Genomic DNA, 20,028 nt, shown 5'->3' on the forward strand with positions numbered 1-20,028 from the left:
CAGAATGGCAGAGTTGCATTTTGATGGCCAAAAAAAAAAAGTGGTATAGGCGCAACAGGCTAAAAGTAATATTTAACAAACATTGTGTCTATAATTTAGCAACATATGGATTAGAGAAAATCCATAGTCAGATCAAATTCATCTTTGCAATTCTCATGTTTGAAATTTGTTGGTGTTTTTTGCAGCGTCGTCATTGTACTCAGAGAGATGTTTAACTCAAATAGGTCTTTGTAGGCCCAAAATGACCAACGTTCATGTTCATGAACAGTAGACGCCTGAAGAAGTTCAGTCTTTGAAAACAAACCGAATCATCAGAAGCTTCTGCAACCAGATCAACCTGCAATGGGGGCTCAAGATCAAGCTAAGACACCTGCACGTGTGTGAGCATGAAAGGAAATAAAAGGCCACAGCGGTGCTGAACGGCGGCCGTTTTGAGCCTTTCACCGGTCAAAGGCCAATCGGTTCATGCGACCTCAAACGCCTCAAAAAACTCAAAAGAGCTTCGCGCGACAGGAACAGCGACAGTATCTCAAAATGTGACATAACTGGGTGGAGAGCAGCGAGATGCGGAAAGAGACCGAGAAGGAGAAGTGGTACAGGAAGTGACTGAGGTCTCGGTTAAGTTGAGAAACGCCGATGCTTGCTCAGATGCTCGAACTCTTCCACCAGCTGGAGCGTCGCGGCAGACATTTTCTGCTCCGTCTTCTTCTCTGAGTTGCCCTGCATTAGATGGACAATCTGGAGGGGGGCCTCGGATCCAGTCTGCTGAGGAAGCTTTCCTCCAGGTAGGCCATGTACATCCGAAAGCCTTTTGTTTCTCTGTCAAACATGCACTGAAAGTTGAATCGTTCCCGAGAATAGCTTTGACAACGGCCTCGGTCTCCGTCATTAACTCCTAACCTATATCAGTCGGTTTGACACTTGTGTTTTTTTTTCTGCTGGAAGCCATTTAAGTTCTAATAATGGTGGCCAAAAAAAAAAAATGGCCAAAAAAAAAGCCAATTTGGAAAGATGTTTCACATTCATTTCTCAGCATGGGGCGCAGACGTAGCAACTGAAAACAATTCCCATTTAACAGGATTTAAAGATTTTGTTTACGGAATTCTTTTCTTCCACAAATTTACCCTGGTACACATTGTCCAAACAACAGTACATGCAGAACCACTTTAGTAATTATTATTGCGTGGGAGGAAAGATGTTTCGCCAGAACAGCGTGCTCATTTTCTTTCACATCAATCAAACTGTTTTATATGCTTAAATGTGTGCTGGTAACTATGTAAAACCTGGTATAAAAAGTAGAATACAGTCGGGAAAAAAAAGCAAAAAAAAAACACCAAACAAACTAAACTGAAAATACCAAAAAACAAAACAAAAAAATCAAAGCAGCTGAAGGCCAAAAAGCGACAGAAGCACACTTAAAATTTCAAACGGCCATGCCTGCAGATGGTGCCGGGCAAGTGTGAAGATAATTACACAACTAAGTAGCAGAGTAATATGGCGAAATTAAAAAATTACAGCCCACGTAGGTTGGAGATAATTCGAGGTAACAGTCTGCTGATTCGTCTCGTTTTCTTCTTCTTCTCCTCTAGGAAGTCTCACCAGCGCAACAACAGCCCTCAGCCTCCGGGGGACAACGAGCAGGGGTATGGACACGACTGCACTGTCCTACCAACATGTCCGCTCTTCGGGACGTCCCGCAGCTTAATTCTCGGACATTTTTGTTTGCTCGGTGTCATTGGCTTCAGTGTGCGACACCACAAGCGACACACTGCGCGTGTTTGTAGACATATTTGTGGGGAACGTGAGAGAGGCACTGCACTTGACAGGGTACAAAGCCAGACAGGAAGTGACTGAACCAGGCAGGAAGTGATTGAACTAGAGGCGGTAAGCAGGGGAAACCTTCGGAGGCCTCTCGTTCACAGCAACAGGCGTCCTTTGACTGAACAGCCCCCAATCTGCGGCGACTTGAGCTTTTCCCTCGCATGATGAAATGGCTGTTTGCTTTCAGAGTGCGAACACAGCTTTGTTTTGCTGTTTTTGTGTTTGTTCTTTTCGTCCCAATTTGCTTCTTTTTAAGTCATGACAGATAATTACTCAGATATTTTCTCCACTAGATGTGGGAATCCTTTCAAGGAGCCACGAATCAATCATTTGTTCACTAACTCATTTGATTCGGGCAGATTTAATGGCTCGGGGGTTTAGCGTGCCGTCCTTCTATTTACTTCCATGTCTAAAGATGAGAAATTAACAAAAAAACAGTCGAAGAGCACTGACCAAACTATGGCAACACAAATAACATAAATTTCATACAAGATTTAACAAAAAAAAAAAAAGAAACCAGTGTCACCATAATGCTTTATATTAGCAAGCAGGGATTCCACAAAACGTAACCACAGTGAATGGAAGCAGTTGAAAGTCAAATTTCTCTTCGTTCAAGCAGTTTTTAACCACGCTATGGCAATGTTGTGACTAAAACATCGTTTCAAAGTCACACCACTCAAACATATTTTAGTCCATCACGAGTTAATTTCCTTCAAAACACAGTCGTTGACTTTAAAACGTCACCCTGAGCTCAGTGAACGGATGAAAAAAAAAAGAAGAAGAAGACGTCAAATTCAATCTGTTGCCCATTTGGCTTTGACACAGAGGGAAAAAATAAGTCACTCCTGTGGATAATTATCCAGCATTAACATGCAGGAGGAACTCTTCAACAGACTGGTTAGCAATTTAACTTAACCCTATAATTGTCTTGACAACAAAGGTGTCCTCAATGGACCCATCGACGAGGGGTTAACGACGAGATCTGCAAAAGGCAGCATATGTTTGGAACTGATGGTGAATCCTTCAGATGTCAACAACAACAACAAAACAAAACAAAAAAGAAACGGCATAGAAAATTGTCTGATTGCAAACAAGTCGTGCGGTTGCTTTGATGGCGTGTTTACTCAGTCCTCTCAGGCCAGCTGTCGTCACCGTTGCACGAACCTGGTCGCGCTTCTTCCGCCTCTGACTCCAGATCGTTTCATAATCCCCGGGACGAAAGAAAATACCCAAAACAAAAATAAGGGTCTGGAACAGATACTGTTTCTTGGCTTGTGAGTAAAAAGAGCCGCCGCCTTCGCTCAATTACTTTCACAAACTTCATGCCGTAACACTTCCTGCAATGTCAGGGTCTGTGGGAAAATCATCTGTGACGACATTGAAGGTTATTTAAAGAAATCATTATTTTTTTTCTTTATTAAGACAAATGACAGTTGGAATCTGTTACACCAGTGGTCCCCAACCCCCGGGCCGCGGACCAGCACCGGTCCGCGGACCAATTGGTGCCGGGCCGCCACAAGAAATAATTAAACATTTCCGTTTTATCTGTTATTTGAGTTTGGATGATCTCTTATTCTGAAAATCCTTTAACCGGATTGTCTCGGTTACGTCTTGCGCGCCAACATGGAGCCACAAGCAGCAAAATGAGTAAGAATCAGATCAGATGTCTTTGGAAAGTTTCTTTGTGAAGGAAAAAGGCCCAGAGAAGAGACAGGAGGATGGATTTATCCCGGTAGGTGATTCCCACATTCAAAGCTGCTCTGCATGACGCGGTGACCGACTCGCTAACGAGGCAATGAAGCTTCAAACTGCTTCAAACTTGTGCAGAAGCATCACTTCTGGTGTCATTGTCTCTCGTCTCTCCCAGATGGGAGGAACGAGGTCAGGCCTCCCATTAGTCGTTATCGTGAGTTCAAATTTTCACGAAAGTAAAATGTCGGTTTTTGTGGCGCACCTGTATCTTATTTTGAAGAGATGTGTAAGCGTTACCATAGCGACCGGAGTCAGAGAGTGTTAGGGCAAGGGGTCGAGAGGAGATGAGAGGAGAGGAGCTTGCGAGTTCCAGGTCTGGGTCACACGGCACGATTTTAAGGATTGTCGGCCAATTCTCCAAACCTCTGTTGACCTCAGAGCCGATTAAAGTCCACTGAACATCCTGATCCCAGAAGAAAATCCAGTAAATCCCCCAACATGCCATAAATGCATTTAAAATAATCAAACATGAACAATGTAGAAGCAGTAGTGATAGTTTGTGGATCATTCTAAGCGATAAAAGACGAAACAAAAAGGAAAGGCCTTTGATAAAAGGGAGCAGCTGCTCTATTTGCTGCACTATGATTTGGAGGTGAGTTATGTTTTTTTGTAGTTAATATTTTTAACTGAATAAACATAACCACATATGTAAACTGTTTGGGGTTCCCCTCCGTCCTTACGTCACCGCGCTTTCTGATTGGCTCCCCGTCACATTCGCCAGGCTGCGTTCTCGCTCCCAGCAAAAAGCAAACCGGCTGCGATAATCGGGCCAAGACAACACAGCACACGCTGAAGGACGCTGTGAGATTGTCGTAAAGGAAAAATCGGGGAGGGGTGGTAGAAAAAAAAAAAAAAAGGCTTTAACTCCAACATGCAGGAGCATTATGTGACGGTTCCCTCCTCTGGTAACACAGGCTTATTATACCATCACTTTCTGTTCATAGAGCATGACTGAAAACAAAAACAAAGCAGAAGAATGTTTTCTCCATATTTTCTAAAACATGTCACAGAAATCCAACCGAGTCAAAACACAAACTTGAAAAAGAAAACAATGAAACCTTGTAGCATTTGTTTACCAAATGATTTCAGGACTTTTAAAAAAAGAAAAAAAAAAGCTAAGACTGAAAATTTCAGTTTTATCTAATCTGAGCAATTATTCCACACCTGAATCTCTCCCACTGAAATACAAGTTAACATTTCTAATATTTTTTTACCAGTTTTAAAACAATAATAATAATCCTTATCTCTTCTTTGAAAAAGAATGTGAAGGCTGATTGGGATTTGTGCGTCATGAAATGCGCTGAACACGTCCAGTAATGACAAAAACAGATAAACTGAGATCACTGAAATACTTTTGCTGAGTGTGAACAGGCTAAATGTAGAGCGAGCTTTGAGGGGTAAGAGGTAAACCCTTGCCCAACCTTTAACAAGCTGCGTTTTCCCTCCAAAACAAATAGTTTCCATTAAACAGACTAAAGACAAAAAAATAAAAATAATCATTTGTTAAACTTCAGAGTTGCAGCTGTGGAGGAGCTAACATGTTCTTTGGTTGAGTCATAATTGGGTCATTTTACTTATAATGGGCTAAGTCTTTTTTTTATTATGATTATTAAAAGTGATTTTGGCTGGGAGAAAAAATTACTTCTGGCAAAAATTATTTGCAAAAGTGATGACAAAATTTGCCTTATTGGGTAAATAAGCTCCAGAGGAGCTGCTCGTTTGAAAAGCACTGAAACAAACTCCATCTTGATTTTTTTATGTCTGCATTTAAGTGACTGGTTGACAGGAACTCAGTTTTGATTCATTGGCAATTTCTATTTTTTATTTATTTATTTTTTTACAACGATGTGGTTTTGCAACGGATGTTTTTTTTTTTTTTTTTTGCTCTTTTTTTGTCTTTTCACCCTGCCATAAAAAAAAGAGGAAGTTCACCATTGTAGTCTCTAGTTCCTCATTTTTAGATCGCACCATGTATGGACAGCAAATCGGATGGAGGAGCTTTACCGGTCCCACTGAGGAGAAGTGGCCTCCATTAATCCAGTGTGTAAGAATAGAAAAGCAAAAGTTAGATTCTGGCTTTTAGCGAAGGATCAAGTGAGATTTAAGAAAGTGGCATTTTTGGGCGGGAAGAACTGCGAGACAAAGGTCAAGATTGAAACGTTCGATTTCCAAAATACCCAACAGCTGTTTGTTTTTTACTTCTAATTTTTACTTCTAATTTTACTTCTAATTTTCTAAATGTGAAGGTTTTTGCATATCCGAAAGATTGGGCTGTATGTTCCCCCCCTGCAGGGCGAGCGGTGATGACAGCAGCGCCGGCAGGCTGAGCCGCAGACTGTCCCGTCTGGGCAGCAGACACCAGTCCAGGGAACCTCCAAGACCTCCGGTTCAGCCGGAAAGGCCTCCTCCACCGCCTGTCCAGCAGGGTATGTGCTCTCCACCTCACGGTCCAACCAACGTGCATCTTTAAAGCGAAACAAAACCAAGACATTTTCGACTAATTTCGACTATTGTCACTGAGAGACAACATGACAACTTTCTCGTGACCCGATTTGTGTTTGTGGTCACAGATGAGAGGGTTCCACCACCGGCTCTCGCCCTGCCTTCGGCTCCGCCTCCAGCACCGGCTCCTTTCCAGCTTCCGACGGATCGGCCGCCCAAGAGGCCCGACAAATCCACCAAACCCAAGCTCCCGCCTCGGCCGCTCTCCAAGGTGTTCAGTAGCAACGAGCACGGATCGAATGTGTTGCAGGTGTGTTCTTCCAACTGCACCTTGAAGTAACTGCACTGTATGCTGTCATTAATACAGTGAAAGAAACTGCATTTCTGGCCGAAAATGTTGGTTATTTATGGATCTGTTGTTCCCTCCAAAGGGCTTCGATACTTTCCGGGGGGACGAGACGCTGTGTGACGTCGTCCTGGTTCCTGGAGACAGCACAGAAGCTTTCCCGGTTCACAGAGTCATCATGGCTTCATGCAGCGATTATTTCAAAGCAATGTTCACAGGTTTGTTAGACTTTCGATGACATTCGGTGACAGGCAATTTAAGAAAATGAAGCCCTTCGTGCAGGAAGATGTTTGACTTATCACTCCAGTGTGTTTGTTCAACTCAAAGAATGACTTAAAAGCTAACACAGCACACAAAGTCAATGACCCATCCCAGTCTGGTAATGAAGATGGTTTAAAAAAAGGGTGACAATGTAGTTGTGAGTGGCCGATCCATCAGTTGTCCTCCACGTACCTGGCCTGCTAGAAACCAGCTTCTTGTTCCACGATTTGCTTTCTACTGAGGGTCTGGAGGCTCGACTAATGAGAAGCGACTGCTTGCTGGAGGCGCAGACTTTGTGAAAGTTTCAAATGACTGGACTGACGTTTGCCCCAGACGAATGTAATGCACCAGCTTGACGACCGTCCTCCACTGCAAATAGAGAAGCGGTGAGCCGAACAAGATGGCTGTTAATGTTAAGTCAATATTTGGTTGTGAGGGCAACAAGTCCAGGAGGGACACCCTGACATCCCTCTCCCTAGTAAATTCTGGGTCTCCTTCCATTTTAAAGTGACTGGAAAACCTCCAAACGTGTCCCAGACCTGGACAAAGCAGTCCATCATTTTCCAGTGTAGGACCTCAGCCTTGGACTCTGAGCTGACTCCCATCCTATTCGCTTTACATTTGTGTTCAACCTTCTGCAGTTCAGACTGAAAAAAAATAGATGTTCAAAAAACAGAACTACATCGTCTGCAAAAATGCTAAATTGTAGACCTTGACACCCTGTCATCACGTCATGAACAGGAGCTTTAAAAAGATGCATCTCCTGCAAAATTCTGAAGAAAAAATAGCTGGAAGCTTTTCTGATAACTGAAGATAAGTTGATAGCTCAATGTCATCGTTCTGCTGAAACAGACAGACTCTTGATGAAACGGCACAGAAATGATCCGTCTCGACTTATACTTTCATTTTTGATTACCACGAAAAAGGAAACTCTGCTGACCTTTTTCACTCGCCCTCCTTTGCATCGCGGCTTCTAACAAACCCGGTGCCGTAATCCCCGTCAGATTTTTGCATCTCACTGATGTTGCCAGCTCAAGACAAATCTCCCCGAGTGATGCAAATTCATGCGCTCACCTTGTGTCTGTCCCTCTGCGCTTCGTTCGCTCTTGTGCAGGAGGCATGAGGGAGCAGGAGATGAAAGAGATCAAGCTGCATGGGGTCACCAAGGCGGGCTTAAAGAACATCATCGAGTTCATCTACACGTCCAAAGTCATCCTCGACATGGGCAACCTCCAGGACACGCTGGAGGCTGCAAACTTCCTGCAGGTCATGCCTGTCCTGAGCTTCTGCAACGAGCTCCTGAGCAGCGAGGTGAGACGCTTCTTGGCTTTTTTATCACAGGTTGAGCAGTGCTGGCGTCTCATCCAGGCCTCTTCCTCAAAGGCCTCTCAGGTCCTCCAAGGCAACACGACAAGAGATGCTTTTCCACAACAAATCTTTGTGGATGTTCTGCTAATCTAAAAATGAAAAAAGCAACACACAATTTCCGATAAATATCAAAATCCCGTTAAACAAGAAATCAAATTAAAATCACATGTTGATAAGCTTTCATCATCTTTCAGCCACGTAGGCGGCGTTTTGGGGAAACTGTAATCGGCGATGTTTACACGAGAGCCCTGGATTCAACACACTAGAATGATACACAGCTTTTTATGAACTGTGCCATGTTGAGAGCTCTGGTGGAACTAGCTGCACATCGTCGGGATAAAAAACTCCAAAAAGAAACCTTTGTTTTCTTATTACTTCCTGTCTTCTTTTTTGTGGTTTTCACCAGTAGCAACATCCAGCTGTTGGTTGCGTGGCTGTGTGAAGCGGGAAAAAAAAGTTCCATTGCAGTTTTGCCAAACAGATCTATTCTGATATGGCTGAAAAAAACCCCACCTAATCCCAAAAAAACTTATACTATAAAACTTTCTAAATGGAGATGTTTCCATTAAAACAATTTATTTTCAGAAATCAAATTTGGGCAATTTTATGGCTAATGGAGACCCGGCTACGGTTTAGATAAAGCTGAACTAATTTGGTTGCTTTTTTTCCATTTACCTTTTGGTGCAGATTACAATCGACAACTGTGTGGAAGTGGAGCGGATTGCCACAGATCTGCTCCTTGAGGACGTCCTGGTGAATATTGGTAAGTTAAGACGCGCAACCATTGTAGCACTTAACATTTGTGCAGTGCACAACAGAAGTGGAAACTGCTGTATTTCCAGTTCATGATTGGTCTTCTCAAACCTAGGCAAGTTTGTGGGGCAGAACCTGACCGCGCTGGTGGACTCCGGCCGCTACTTGCAGCTCTCCGAGACCAGCATCGCCAACGCTCTGGCCAGCAACTCGCTGGGCGGTTTCTCAGAGCTGGAGCTCTACCACATCGCCAAGGGGTGGCTGGAGCACGACGCTCCCTCGCGTCACTCCTTCGTCCACGCCCTGATGCGCCACATTCGCTTCCCGCTGATGAGCCCCGGTGAGCTCATTCAGATCTCTCAGGACGAGGAGGAGGAGGGCGACTCCATGATGCGCTCTGACACCGCCTGTGTGAACCTGCTGCTGGAGGCCAGCAACTACCAGATGATGCCGTACATGCAGCCGGCGCTGCAAACCGAGAGGACGCAGATCCGATCGGACGCCACGCACATCCTGGCGCTGGGTGGCGTGATGCGGCAGCAGCTGGTGGTGAGCCGGGAGCTGAGGCTCTATGACGAGAACACCGGCCACTGGAGGGCTCTGAGGCCCATGGAGGTGCCACGTTATCAACACGGCGTGGCTCTCCTGGGAGGCTTTCTCTTTATTGTTGGAGGTGAGGGCATCAAGCTGTCAATTCAGACCCTAATGCTCCTCGAGCTGAAAACATAGTGAGTATTGTACCTGAAAGAAAGAGCAGGGAGGTAATTGTTGAGGAACTTCAGGATCAAATAAAGGAACCGAAATTTAAAGGTTCCCTCAAGCTTCGTCTGAAGTCCAACAGTTGAAGCGCAGTCATGTGGTTTCTGTATTCACACACACCTTTCAGACATCGGCGCAGACCACTCCCGCTTCACACCGCCACCTTCAGGGTTAGGGTACCTAGTTCAGCTTTCACCAAACGGTCACAGAGCTCGCGCCACACTTTTCTGTCTTCAGCCTCCTATGTAAACGACAAGGTTACAATTTCCATGCAGGAGTTACTAGCAATTTACCAGTCTCGTTAGTATAGTTAGTTAGTGAAAAATTGTACCAATGTACATCATTCCTAGTCTGGTAAAAACCAACCCTTTGTTCTACGTTTGGCCTTGTCCAGAGGGCCTGGGCTCGCTGCTGCTGATAAATAATTGCTTCCAGAAGGTGTGGACTCTGTTGAAATTTGAAATTTTATCCAATTGCTAACGTTTGTCCAATTAGTTGACCCAGTCTCCTCATTCGGCAGCTGTTACCTTCTGGATAGTTGAAGTGTATTAGCGCAAGAGAAACGTCAACATTTGTGTCAAACTTCAGACCAATGAGGCAACACTTTGCACAGGATTCTGTCAACACAGTTCCATCCAGGCCTGGTGTCGAGTTCGGCAGGCAGACGGTTCTCTGAGAACAAAATAATGCAGTTTTCGTCACACGGTTACATCTATTAGAACGGATTTTACGTACGTCTGAGCCTCTACGCTCGGTTTTGAAGCCTAACACCAACTCTCGTTGAATTCTTAGGTCAGAGCACATACGACACAAAGGGCAAGACTGCCATAGACAGCGCCTATCGCTACGACCCGCGCTTCGACAAGTGGCTTCAGATTGCCTCTCTCAACGAGAAAAGGACCTTTTTCCACCTCAGCGCTCTGAAGGGGAAGCTGTTTGCTGTTGGAGGAAGGAACGCCTCGGGGGAAATCGGTAGGCCCCGACGCTCGAACTTGTGAGAAATTTCTCGGAAGGAACGTCCGGCTGTTGGCGTCCAACATCTTCTCTCTTGTCATTTTGACCAGACACAGTGGAGTGCTACAACCTGAAGAAAAACGAGTGGACCTTTGTGACCAACATGGTGGAGCCTCATTACGGGCATGCTGGAACCGTTCACGGGGGCCTCATGTACATCTCAGGTGAGAGAACAATGCACAAAGACAGAAGTATCTTTACAGTACTTAAAAGTATGTGTACAATACAATTTCCTCCAAAAGTGTTGGAACAAGAAGGCGAATTCTCTCGTTTTTGTCGTGCACTGAAGACATTTGGGTTCCAGCTTTTATTTCCTGGCATTGTTTGAACCCAACCATTTTTCAAGCGATCAAAACTCTGACTGACAGGCGTTTCTCGTTAAGCAGACCCTGCCTTTGAAACATTAAACATCCTTCTTGTTAAAGTGGGTCAACCAACATGAAGACCGGAGACCTCTTCACGGGAGAACAGCAAGCCGTTCAGAAGCTGAGAGAAGTAGGAAAAACCAATCAGAGCCGTTGGACAAACATTGGGCATATAGCAAGCACAACGATGTCTCCCTATCTTTTGCTTGTCTGGGAAAAACCGAAACTTTTCCTGGCAGTTAAAAAAAACAAAAACAAAAAAAAATCATTTAAATATATATATATATATATATATATATATATATATATATATATATATATATATATATATATATATATATATATATATATAGAGAGACATATTAGGAAAAATTGGACATGAGGACAATAATTTAGCAGCAGCTTATGGCAGTTGAATATTTGTGTTGCTAACCGCTAACAGTAATGTTTCACAGAATCCACTTGTGATTTCATATGCACAAAAATGCATGATGTTAACTTTCTTGTCATGTCCTATTTTTACCGTCCACCGCTCCTAGCTTCGCTGTTAGGCCAGCAGATTCTGGGCAGGCTGTCCTGACAATTACATCAATGTTTTAGTCACTTCTCCCTGGTTCTCCAAACCGAGATGACTCAAAGCAAGCTCGAGGAATAGCTCCCCGGTTTTCCTGGATTCGTGAAAAACGAGTGTCGGTGTTGGATTTTTATAAACAGTGGAACATCTCGAGGCAATTAGGCTTTCGCACCTGTTTTTACAGGGGCACTTTGTGGACGGCTTTGGAATAATAAGAGAGCTTCAGAATTAAACGCAGCTCCTAACAGCGCTCCAGCTCAGGGTTGAAGCTGCCTGTTAAAGTAAGTGACTGAAAGCAGAGCAAAGTCACTTTACTGAACCCACAAAATAACACTTCCTTCTATAAATGATCTCTGTGAAAAAATGACTCATCCCGAACGGGGAGAGAGAAAGCCACATAAGTTGGGTTTAATCTGTTCTTGAAGTGTTTCCAAAAGGTCAACTTCTTTTAATTTTCTTTCTACTTCTCCACCTCAACAAGATGCATTTGAGCTTTGTCTTTCTTTTTTGTTCTTCTTTAATGTATTCCCAACACTGATCTCTGCACTGATCTAGCTTCCCAAAAACTCTCCGCGCCTCGGCTTTTCGGCGTTATGGGAAACTAGCTCTGGTGGTCAAAACAAACCGACGCGCCCTATTTATCAGCGGGAGATTGACGAGCAAATTAGCCCGTGCAACCGTCTAACCGCATTCCCTCACAGGGTCTTTTTCACAGCTGCTAAACCACACAGTGCATCCACTTTCCGTCTAACTGCTGTTCACACGGTTGATTGCCGCAAGAAAGCAAAGCGTGTTTGTTTTTTGGTTTGTTCGCAAATGAATTTCAGTCTTTAAAAATCACTCTCTGGTGTCGAGTATCTGACGCTGCCACATGAGCGGAGGAGCTCTGTGGCATTCAAGAGACTTCAAGAAGCTAAACCAAGCTGCTGGTGAACTTTACAACTCAGAGCTTCGAGGAATCACTACACAAGTATTAAATCTTCTCCTTTTTGGTATTTTCTGATAAGAGTGAAGTGAAAGTGGGGTTTTTTTTGTTTGTTTTTTTTGCAGACGGCACTTTTTTAGCCGACCTACTTGAAAGCCTTTTTCTGTTTCTCGCGGCGCTCTCATCGGCCGCTCTCATTGGCCGCTCTCAACCTGATCTGGGTTTCTTAGCAAGCCTTGGACAGGAAAACCACTTCTCGCAATGAGAGCGCAGTGCAACCTATAAGTTTCACATGTAGGACTGAGAACCAGGAAGCCCAAAGGCCTGTGGTTAGTGTGGGCCTCTGAAACACAGCACATATTTCACTTCTCTCGTTTCTGTAGACCTACCTGTATGTGTAAAGCGTACAATGTGGAAACTTTGTACGCTTTACACATACAGTTCTGAACGGGGGTATTACTTACTTTTTCACCATTTTTCATGGATTGAAGTTCAAAGAAATTAATCACATTTTTTATCGCCTTCAGACATAGTGCAGCCACAAACGTCAATGTATTTTTGGGGGGAGGAATTTAAAGGGGACCTATTATGCCAAATTAACTTTTTGCATGTTTTTAGACTTCCATTTGGGTCTCAACTGCTGTTGTAGCAATAATTTTATTTCATTTTTGGTGTCTGAAAAATGGATGGTTTCGAAAACCTCATGATTGTTGAGTCATGATTTGGGGGGGGCACTGCACTGTTACCTAGCAACCCCGAACGAGTCAATCCATCGCTTAGCAACCCATCCAGTTTTACCACCGTAGGCACTGTACAAAGGCTGCCGGAGAAGAAAGGTGATTTTGTTGTTGTTGCTGCATTCTTGTTGGTTGTGCAGGAGGCTCCACTTCTGCTTTTCAAATATAGACAATTGTATAATTGACCATCTGTTTGCTGCCATTTTCACGTACAATTGTTAACGTTGAGTTGGATGGGAGTGGGTGTGGCCAACAGCAGCTTATAAAGTGACAAGAGGCCCTAAAACTTCTGATCTGAAAGGAGCTCAAAGTCGGCAGAACTGACTAAAATCTGATGATTTTGTGTTTAAGTAAATATAATGAATGGACCATACGCCTGTCCTAACACTTTCAAGGAAGCATAATAGGTCTCCTTTGATGCAATTGATCAACACAGATTATTGGAGCCAAATATGTGTATATTTGGCTGTTTGGTCATTGGATGGGGCTGTCAGCTCCGGTATATGAACCAAGAAGTGACCAGTAGCTGACAGGCGTTGAACCCGGAAGGGGATACAAGTTTTTAACCGCTGTGGCGGAGCCATTGCCAGCACTGTTGCTGTGTACCGTGGAATAAATGGATTTTGTTCACAAACGGTTTATCTGACTAGAACAAATTTGGAATTTGGACTACAAGAAGATCTTTGGGGCTGACTTAGGAACAACATTAGCCGCTCAGCGCGTCGTAATTAAGCAGCAACAGATCAACGCTTAACTAGTGCAGTATTAAACTGGCTAGCACACGGATCGATGTGGAAGAAATCATTTTGGCTTTTCTCCCAGTTTCTTTACAAGTTAAAAAAAATCTGAGACGCTTCACAACACTTTCACATCCAGGACCCTGATACTTCACAGAACCGGTTTGCACTGCAACTCTTTTGGCTCTCTGTCAATGTTGGTCTCATAAAACCAGAACGCCCTCTTCCACGAGTTCTCTGTTTCCTTTTCCTGGTTTGTGGCAAAGTGGCCTTCTTTTTGTCTTTGTGTCAGCAATGGCTTTCCTTCAAACGGATTACCTCACCGTAAGTGCGGACCTTTGCGAGGCTATTGCACCTCCCTGCAGCAAGCACGCGTATTTTGACTGGCTTATCACAAGGTTAACATATAAGAAGCTTTCAAAAAGCTCCTTACACACTTTAAATGTACTAAAACTGCACTGATACTGAAAATAGAAAGAACATAACTTTTGCATTAGCGAGCTTTTCTGCTGCCGTGCCGAAAACAACATATTTTCAAGTCCCGGACTGACCAGGCGACAATTAAGACGGCAGAAATCTCACGACTTGCCTTTAGTCGGAGTCTCTAATCTGAGTCTGAGATTGCTAAATTCTGATGAACATTGAAACACTGGAACTGGGAGACATTTTAACTGTCCAAAATGCATAAGCCAAACAACGAAAACAAACAATGAATTATTGGAGTCTCTGTCAACAAGCTGAGACCAAAGCACCAGAATGAAGAGCAATTTTTAGTAGAGCGAGAGAAAATAGAGAATAATGACAAACTGTTAAATAAATAACTCATCATTATTAGCACTGTCTGCCGTAAGCAAACCTGACATTAAGAAAAATCCGAGCTTTCTCTTCAAAGAGACTAAATCCAATACAACAGAACATAGAAATTAAGCTTTATTGCAGTCATGCCATCAGAAAAACTGTCAAATTTTTTTTTTTTCTTTTTGCTCTCATGTTACAAAAAAATTAAGAAAAGCGGCAAATGACTTGTTTATCTTGTATGTAATTGCTGATCTGTTCACTGTCACTTTGTACCGCGGTAGATGACAGCTGAGGAGAAGCAGTCGCAGGAGACGCTCGGTCACTGCGCCTTCACAGTCCAAACAGAAGCGATACGGCGGCCCGCTATCTGTTGTCTGGAAAGCACCAAATGATTAGCGCGAGCTGTAACCCCGCGCAAATATTTTCATCCTCATTACAAACACACATTTTGGCACCACGTCAAAAAGCGGTAACAATGGCATCTACTCTTCAGGGAATTAGAAGCCCAAATGATGCCGAAGGCTGATTTCAGCTTCTGCATGAAGCTCTTGTTGCTATTTTGTAAGCAAGTGTTGTGAATGTAAAGTTTTCACAGTAAGGACGTCGACGTTGTCTGATCCGTCACTGAACCTGCTGCACTTTTAATCCAAACTAACTGCGGATGCACCCATCTGCTTCTTTCACTCCCGATATCGGTACCGATACCTGAGGTTCAGCATTGGCCGAAACAGAAAAACAAGCTAGGTTAACTTAAAACGTTTCATTAAAGAAAAAAAAAGCACACAATTTTCTGAATGACAAATTTATTTCATAACTCTGCACCAGTATGGCAAATTTAAATACACTAACAGCTTCAAAAGCTTTGATCAAATATGGAAAAACTTTCATTTGTTCAGCCAGTGCAATTAGGACCCGATGCAGAATAAATAATAAAGACATTGGCAAACACAACGGCTGACTACTTTCGTCAAAAAATAAACACACCGTCTTTGAAATGATTGAACGTCAGATGTATTATCTACTGATATTGATCAGGTTTATCGCGATAATTGTTATTGATTTATTGCCCAGACCTATTGTATGGATGTTACTTAAAATATTTTCTGCCATAAAGTGCTGCAGCAAAAATAAATACTGCAGCTCATTTGGCAGAAAGGTCATTCATCCAGCGACCCATCGTGTTTCTGAGATAATTTTTTTTTAAAGTTGACAGGAAATTTGAAAACATAATTTGACAGTCATGTGTCGTCGTAAGATTAATACCTAAACACCGGCTATAAAGTCTTAAAATGCTAATATTTTAAAAGACTTAAAAAAAAAAAAGCAATGCTTAGCCTGGTAGGACACAAGCTAAGCCTTGTGGCCCGCCAGGCTTAAAATACTCTGGGGGAAAAACTGATTTCTTAGTTCCCAACATTCCTCTGGAAAAAACAACATATTTTCATTTTGAGTATTTAGAACCTTTGTTACGCTTTTGGCTACTTTTGCTGTGGTCACATGAATCTTATTCTTGTCGGTCTTGCAGGTGGCATCACCCGTGACACCTTCCAGAAGGAGCTGTGGTGCTACAACCCCGTCTCCGACTCGTGGAGCCGCCGGGCCGACATGATGGAGCTCCGCGGCCTGCACTGCATGTGCACGGTGGGGGACCGGCTCTACGTGATGGGTGGCAACCACTTCCGGGGCAGCAGCGACTACGACGACGTTCTGGGCTGCGAGTACTACAGTCCGGACACGGACCAGTGGACGGTGGTGGCGCCGATGCCCCGCGGCCAGAGCGACGTCGGCGTCACGGTCTTCAACGGCCAGATCTACGTGGTCGGGGGTTACTCCTGGAACAGCAGGTGCATGGTGGACATCGTCCAGCGCTACGACCCGGAGCAGGACGTGTGGGACCGAGTGTTCAACGTGCTGGAGCCCCTGGGAGGGATCCGCGCCTGCACGATGACCGTCCACGTGCCGGAGGGGTCGGTGGACGAGGCCGAGATACAAGACTGCCCGTTACCCACGGCTAAGAACTGCTAGCCACACACATCAGGCTGTTTTGGGGGGGTTTCCAGCTGACGCCGTAGCAGTAAGAACCCAAAACAGGAAGCAGTGGGTTGTAACACAAAGGTTTCATATGCAAGCAAAGCCAGCGAGTGCAGCTTGACACACACGTCATATTTCAGTTATTTTCTGTCCTTTCCACAAGCTGTTAGCCACACAGCATCTGCTTGTGTTCTCTCTGAAGACTCTGAATAAAAACATGGAGCCGCTTCGCCAGACACCGAAGACCTCTGCTTCGCAGGTGAACCTTCAGCCGAACCGATTCATCTATTTCCCCGGCACCAAGCCTTCAGATTAAAGATTAATAAATCGAGCGAGAGCTGTCTTTGTGGAACGCGGCTCTGTTTCTCTCTTCAAGACGAGCTCAAAGGACTGCACAGAATTGCCAGACTTAAAATAGAGACAACCGTGTGTGTGTATGTGCGTGTGCATGTGTGTGCATGTGTGCTGCAAAAAAAAAAAAAAAGCCACAGAGAGGTTTGCTTGTGTTTTTTTGTGAGTGGAACTTTTGTAGCTCAGTTATGAGACATCAGTCCCTGCCATGGCTACAAAGACCACACATCGTTATCATGTCGTAGCGTTGGAACTTCCTGTCCCCTCATTAATTAGGCCTGTGTGCAAAATCCCTGCTTTCACACTTTGGACCTGTTGAACCGTCAGCTTTTGGCAAACAATGTTCAGCTAAGAATGTGAGAAAATCCTGACTTGCCGTTGCTTGATGTGAACTTGAGGAGACGAGAACAAAGGGCTCAGCGGTCCTGCTGCATTAATCCCGGTAGATTACGCTCAGAGAGGGAGTCTTGCTATTTACTATCAAAGGCGACGTTGTAGTTGAACTTAATGACGTGTGGCGTCCTTATCTAAAACCATGCTCACACACACACACACACACACACTCCTGGCTGTCTGACGACTTAGCTACCCTTGAATCTTTGTCCTTCACTTCCAGATAAGACAGCAGACAGCTGTGATTATGGCTGCTATGCCAAGGCCTTTTTGCTGCAATGTTGGAAGTCCAGACTTCTACCTTGGAGCTGAAAATCCCCAAAATTAAAAAAAATAATAATTAAAAAAAGGAATGGAAAAAGAAAAAGAGCTTGATTGCCATGGCAGACGGAATGGCCAAGGCTGATTTGACGGAGAAAGGAAGGAATGGAAGAGGAAAGAAAGGACAGAATGAATAGAAATAGAGAGGGATGGAAAAAGACAAAAAGAAAGTTAAAAAGGTTTCAATTTGAAAGACCGGTCTGTTACTGTGACGTGAAAAAAAGACTGTAATCAAAATGCTTCTTTTGATTATTGATTTATTGCCCAGAAAACGTTTCATTAAAGAAAAAATTTTTACAGTCATCAGATAACTGAAAACTGTAAAATCATTTCCTCGTCTCACTCAAAGCAGGAAGACAAAATGTTTGGTTGACGAGGCCGCGCCAGGAGAAGTCTTCACCTTTTCTACTCCCATTCATTTGGCCTCATGAACAGCCACATCTCAACAAACTGTATCCCTGAAAGGAAAGTGAATTTATCCCAACAATTCATTACAAACATATCTGAATATTAGAATGTGTTCCCACGAGACTCTCTTGCCAAATTGAAAGGACTTTTTCAAACTAACAACCTTCAGTAAAAAACACGCTTTGCCATAAACCAATATTTATGTAATATAAATGTGTTTTTTTTTATTAATTTGCTGAGATATTCTGATCTTAAATGCACATAATAGAAATAAAGACTGGAAAACATCCATCTGTGTGCAAATGATCTCTGAGATGTGTAACAGTTGGTGATTTAAGCTATGGAAATGAAGTTTTCAATAATTTATTGGATGTGATTATGTTTACATATCTTGGCTTAAAGCTGAAAAGATTACATACGGCAAATACTTTTTAGAAAATCAGATCCTGTTGTGGAGTTGGGCCCGTTGCCCAAGAGTTTTAATGGAAAGTTAAGTTGAAGGAAGACATGGTTAAAAAAAAAGAACAAAAAGGGGGTTGCTGAAACTGAAAGGATAACCTTTCAGTTTAGAAAATTAGAAAGCACAACTCATCCAAAAATAAAAAAAAAATTATAATAAAGGAGGAGAGGAGAAGCACAACTGTGGCTGGAGTCACTTCTTAAAGCGCCACAAAACAAATTTATCTGAAGTATGTTTTGCATTTTAAGTCTGAAATATGTTTTGCATTTTATGTCAGCAGTCCAAAATTTGAAAAAGAAGAAAATTCACTACTAAGATACTAATTTTCTTTCTTTTTTTTTTTACTGTTTCCCCCAGGGTATTATAAGCCTGGCAGGCCACCAGTCTTTACTTGAGCCCCCACCAGGCTGAACATAGCTTATTTGAGTCTTTTTGAAATGTTTTCCTTTTTTAAGACTTTATAGTTGGAGTTCAGGTATTAATCTTCCGATCTTTAACACACATAATAATCAAGAGATATTTTCAAATTTCCTGTCAACTTTAAAAAAAAAATTAACTCACAAACATGAGTTTTCTGGGGGAAACCTCGTCCTTTAATCACTATGGTGTATCAAGTAGCTTTACCGTGAAATTCAAATTCACTGGGACGCACCTGAGAAACACATAGGTTTGGAACCTGAGGTCGAGGTTTGACTAGTAAAGGCTCACATCCTGCAAGATAACAAAAAAAAAGAAAGTCCCATAAACATTTTGACGTCTTAAAGGTTTCAGCTTGTCCAAAACACAGGAAGTTGTGGGAGGTAAAAAGCCCAGTTGAATTTATTTTAATTAACTGATGTGTCCAGTAAAACAGTGCATCTATGTTTGGTGATAGTGGTCAGGAAGGATAGAACCCACTGCGATGCTCACAGTTTCCATCACTCAGGCACTCGACCTCCGAACTATAGTTTACAGAGCAAACAGGGGACCAGGTCCAACTAACCATGTAGTAATAAAAACACGTCTGACCATATGTCAGATGGATCTTACCTTGAGATGACAAATCTTCTTTCATTAGGCTGATATAACCTTGCCCCTCGCCTCCCACACACACACACACACACACACACACAAACACACGCACACACACACACACACACACAGACAACACAACAAAACATACACACAGACACACCAAGAGGAAATGAGTTAGTTCCCTGATATAGTTCAGTAAAGAATGAATCAACTTGTGTTTCCTCACCAAGGTTGCTAGTAAATTTGTCTTTATGAGGAAAGCAGAAAAAAAAATTAACTTAACTATAAACTGAAAGAGGAAGAGAAAGTAATCACTTTGGCTAAGAAAAGAAGCTTAAAGGGACAGTACTAGGTTTTTCAGGCACATAGTGGCATTTTCATAGCACAATTAAGGAACT

The 20,028-nt window shown here is 43.2% G+C and overlaps 1 protein-coding gene across 1 annotated transcript; it reads left to right on the forward strand.

The window, feature by feature from the left end:
- Positions 1 to 649: 649 nt before the first annotated feature.
- On the forward strand, positions 650 to 17,805 carry si:rp71-68n21.9 (kelch-like protein 9). The gene is made up of 11 exons (XM_055031405.1): positions 650 to 785; positions 1,590 to 1,643; positions 5,866 to 5,999; positions 6,144 to 6,325; positions 6,447 to 6,579; positions 7,737 to 7,933; positions 8,678 to 8,753; positions 8,859 to 9,416; positions 10,295 to 10,474; positions 10,567 to 10,680; positions 16,178 to 17,805. The coding sequence occupies exons 1-11, from the start codon at positions 730 to 732 to the stop codon at positions 16,675 to 16,677; spliced, it is 2,184 nt and encodes a 727-aa protein (XP_054887380.1). The 5' UTR covers positions 650 to 729; the 3' UTR covers positions 16,678 to 17,805.
- The last annotated feature ends 2,223 nt before the right edge of the window (positions 17,806 to 20,028 follow it).

Source organism: Poeciliopsis prolifica, unplaced genomic scaffold, assembly GCF_027474105.1.
Source record: "Poeciliopsis prolifica strain line A6 unplaced genomic scaffold, Auburn_PproV2 SCAFFOLD007, whole genome shotgun sequence".
Classification (NCBI taxonomy): domain Eukaryota; kingdom Metazoa; phylum Chordata; class Actinopteri; order Cyprinodontiformes; family Poeciliidae; genus Poeciliopsis; species Poeciliopsis prolifica.

Excerpts from the sequence above, each read along its gene's own strand:
- si:rp71-68n21.9 (XM_055031405.1), top strand. The coding sequence starts at position 730 with ATGGACAATCTGGAGGGGGGCCTCGGATCCAGTCTGCTGAGGAAGCTT. Across the intron at positions 6,000-6,143 it reads TCCACCGCCTGTCCAGCAGG|ATGAGAGGGTTCCACCACCG; the intron begins GTATGTGCTCTC and ends TTGTGGTCACAG. Across the intron at positions 8,754-8,858 it reads GGACGTCCTGGTGAATATTG|GCAAGTTTGTGGGGCAGAAC; the intron begins GTAAGTTAAGAC and ends TCTCAAACCTAG.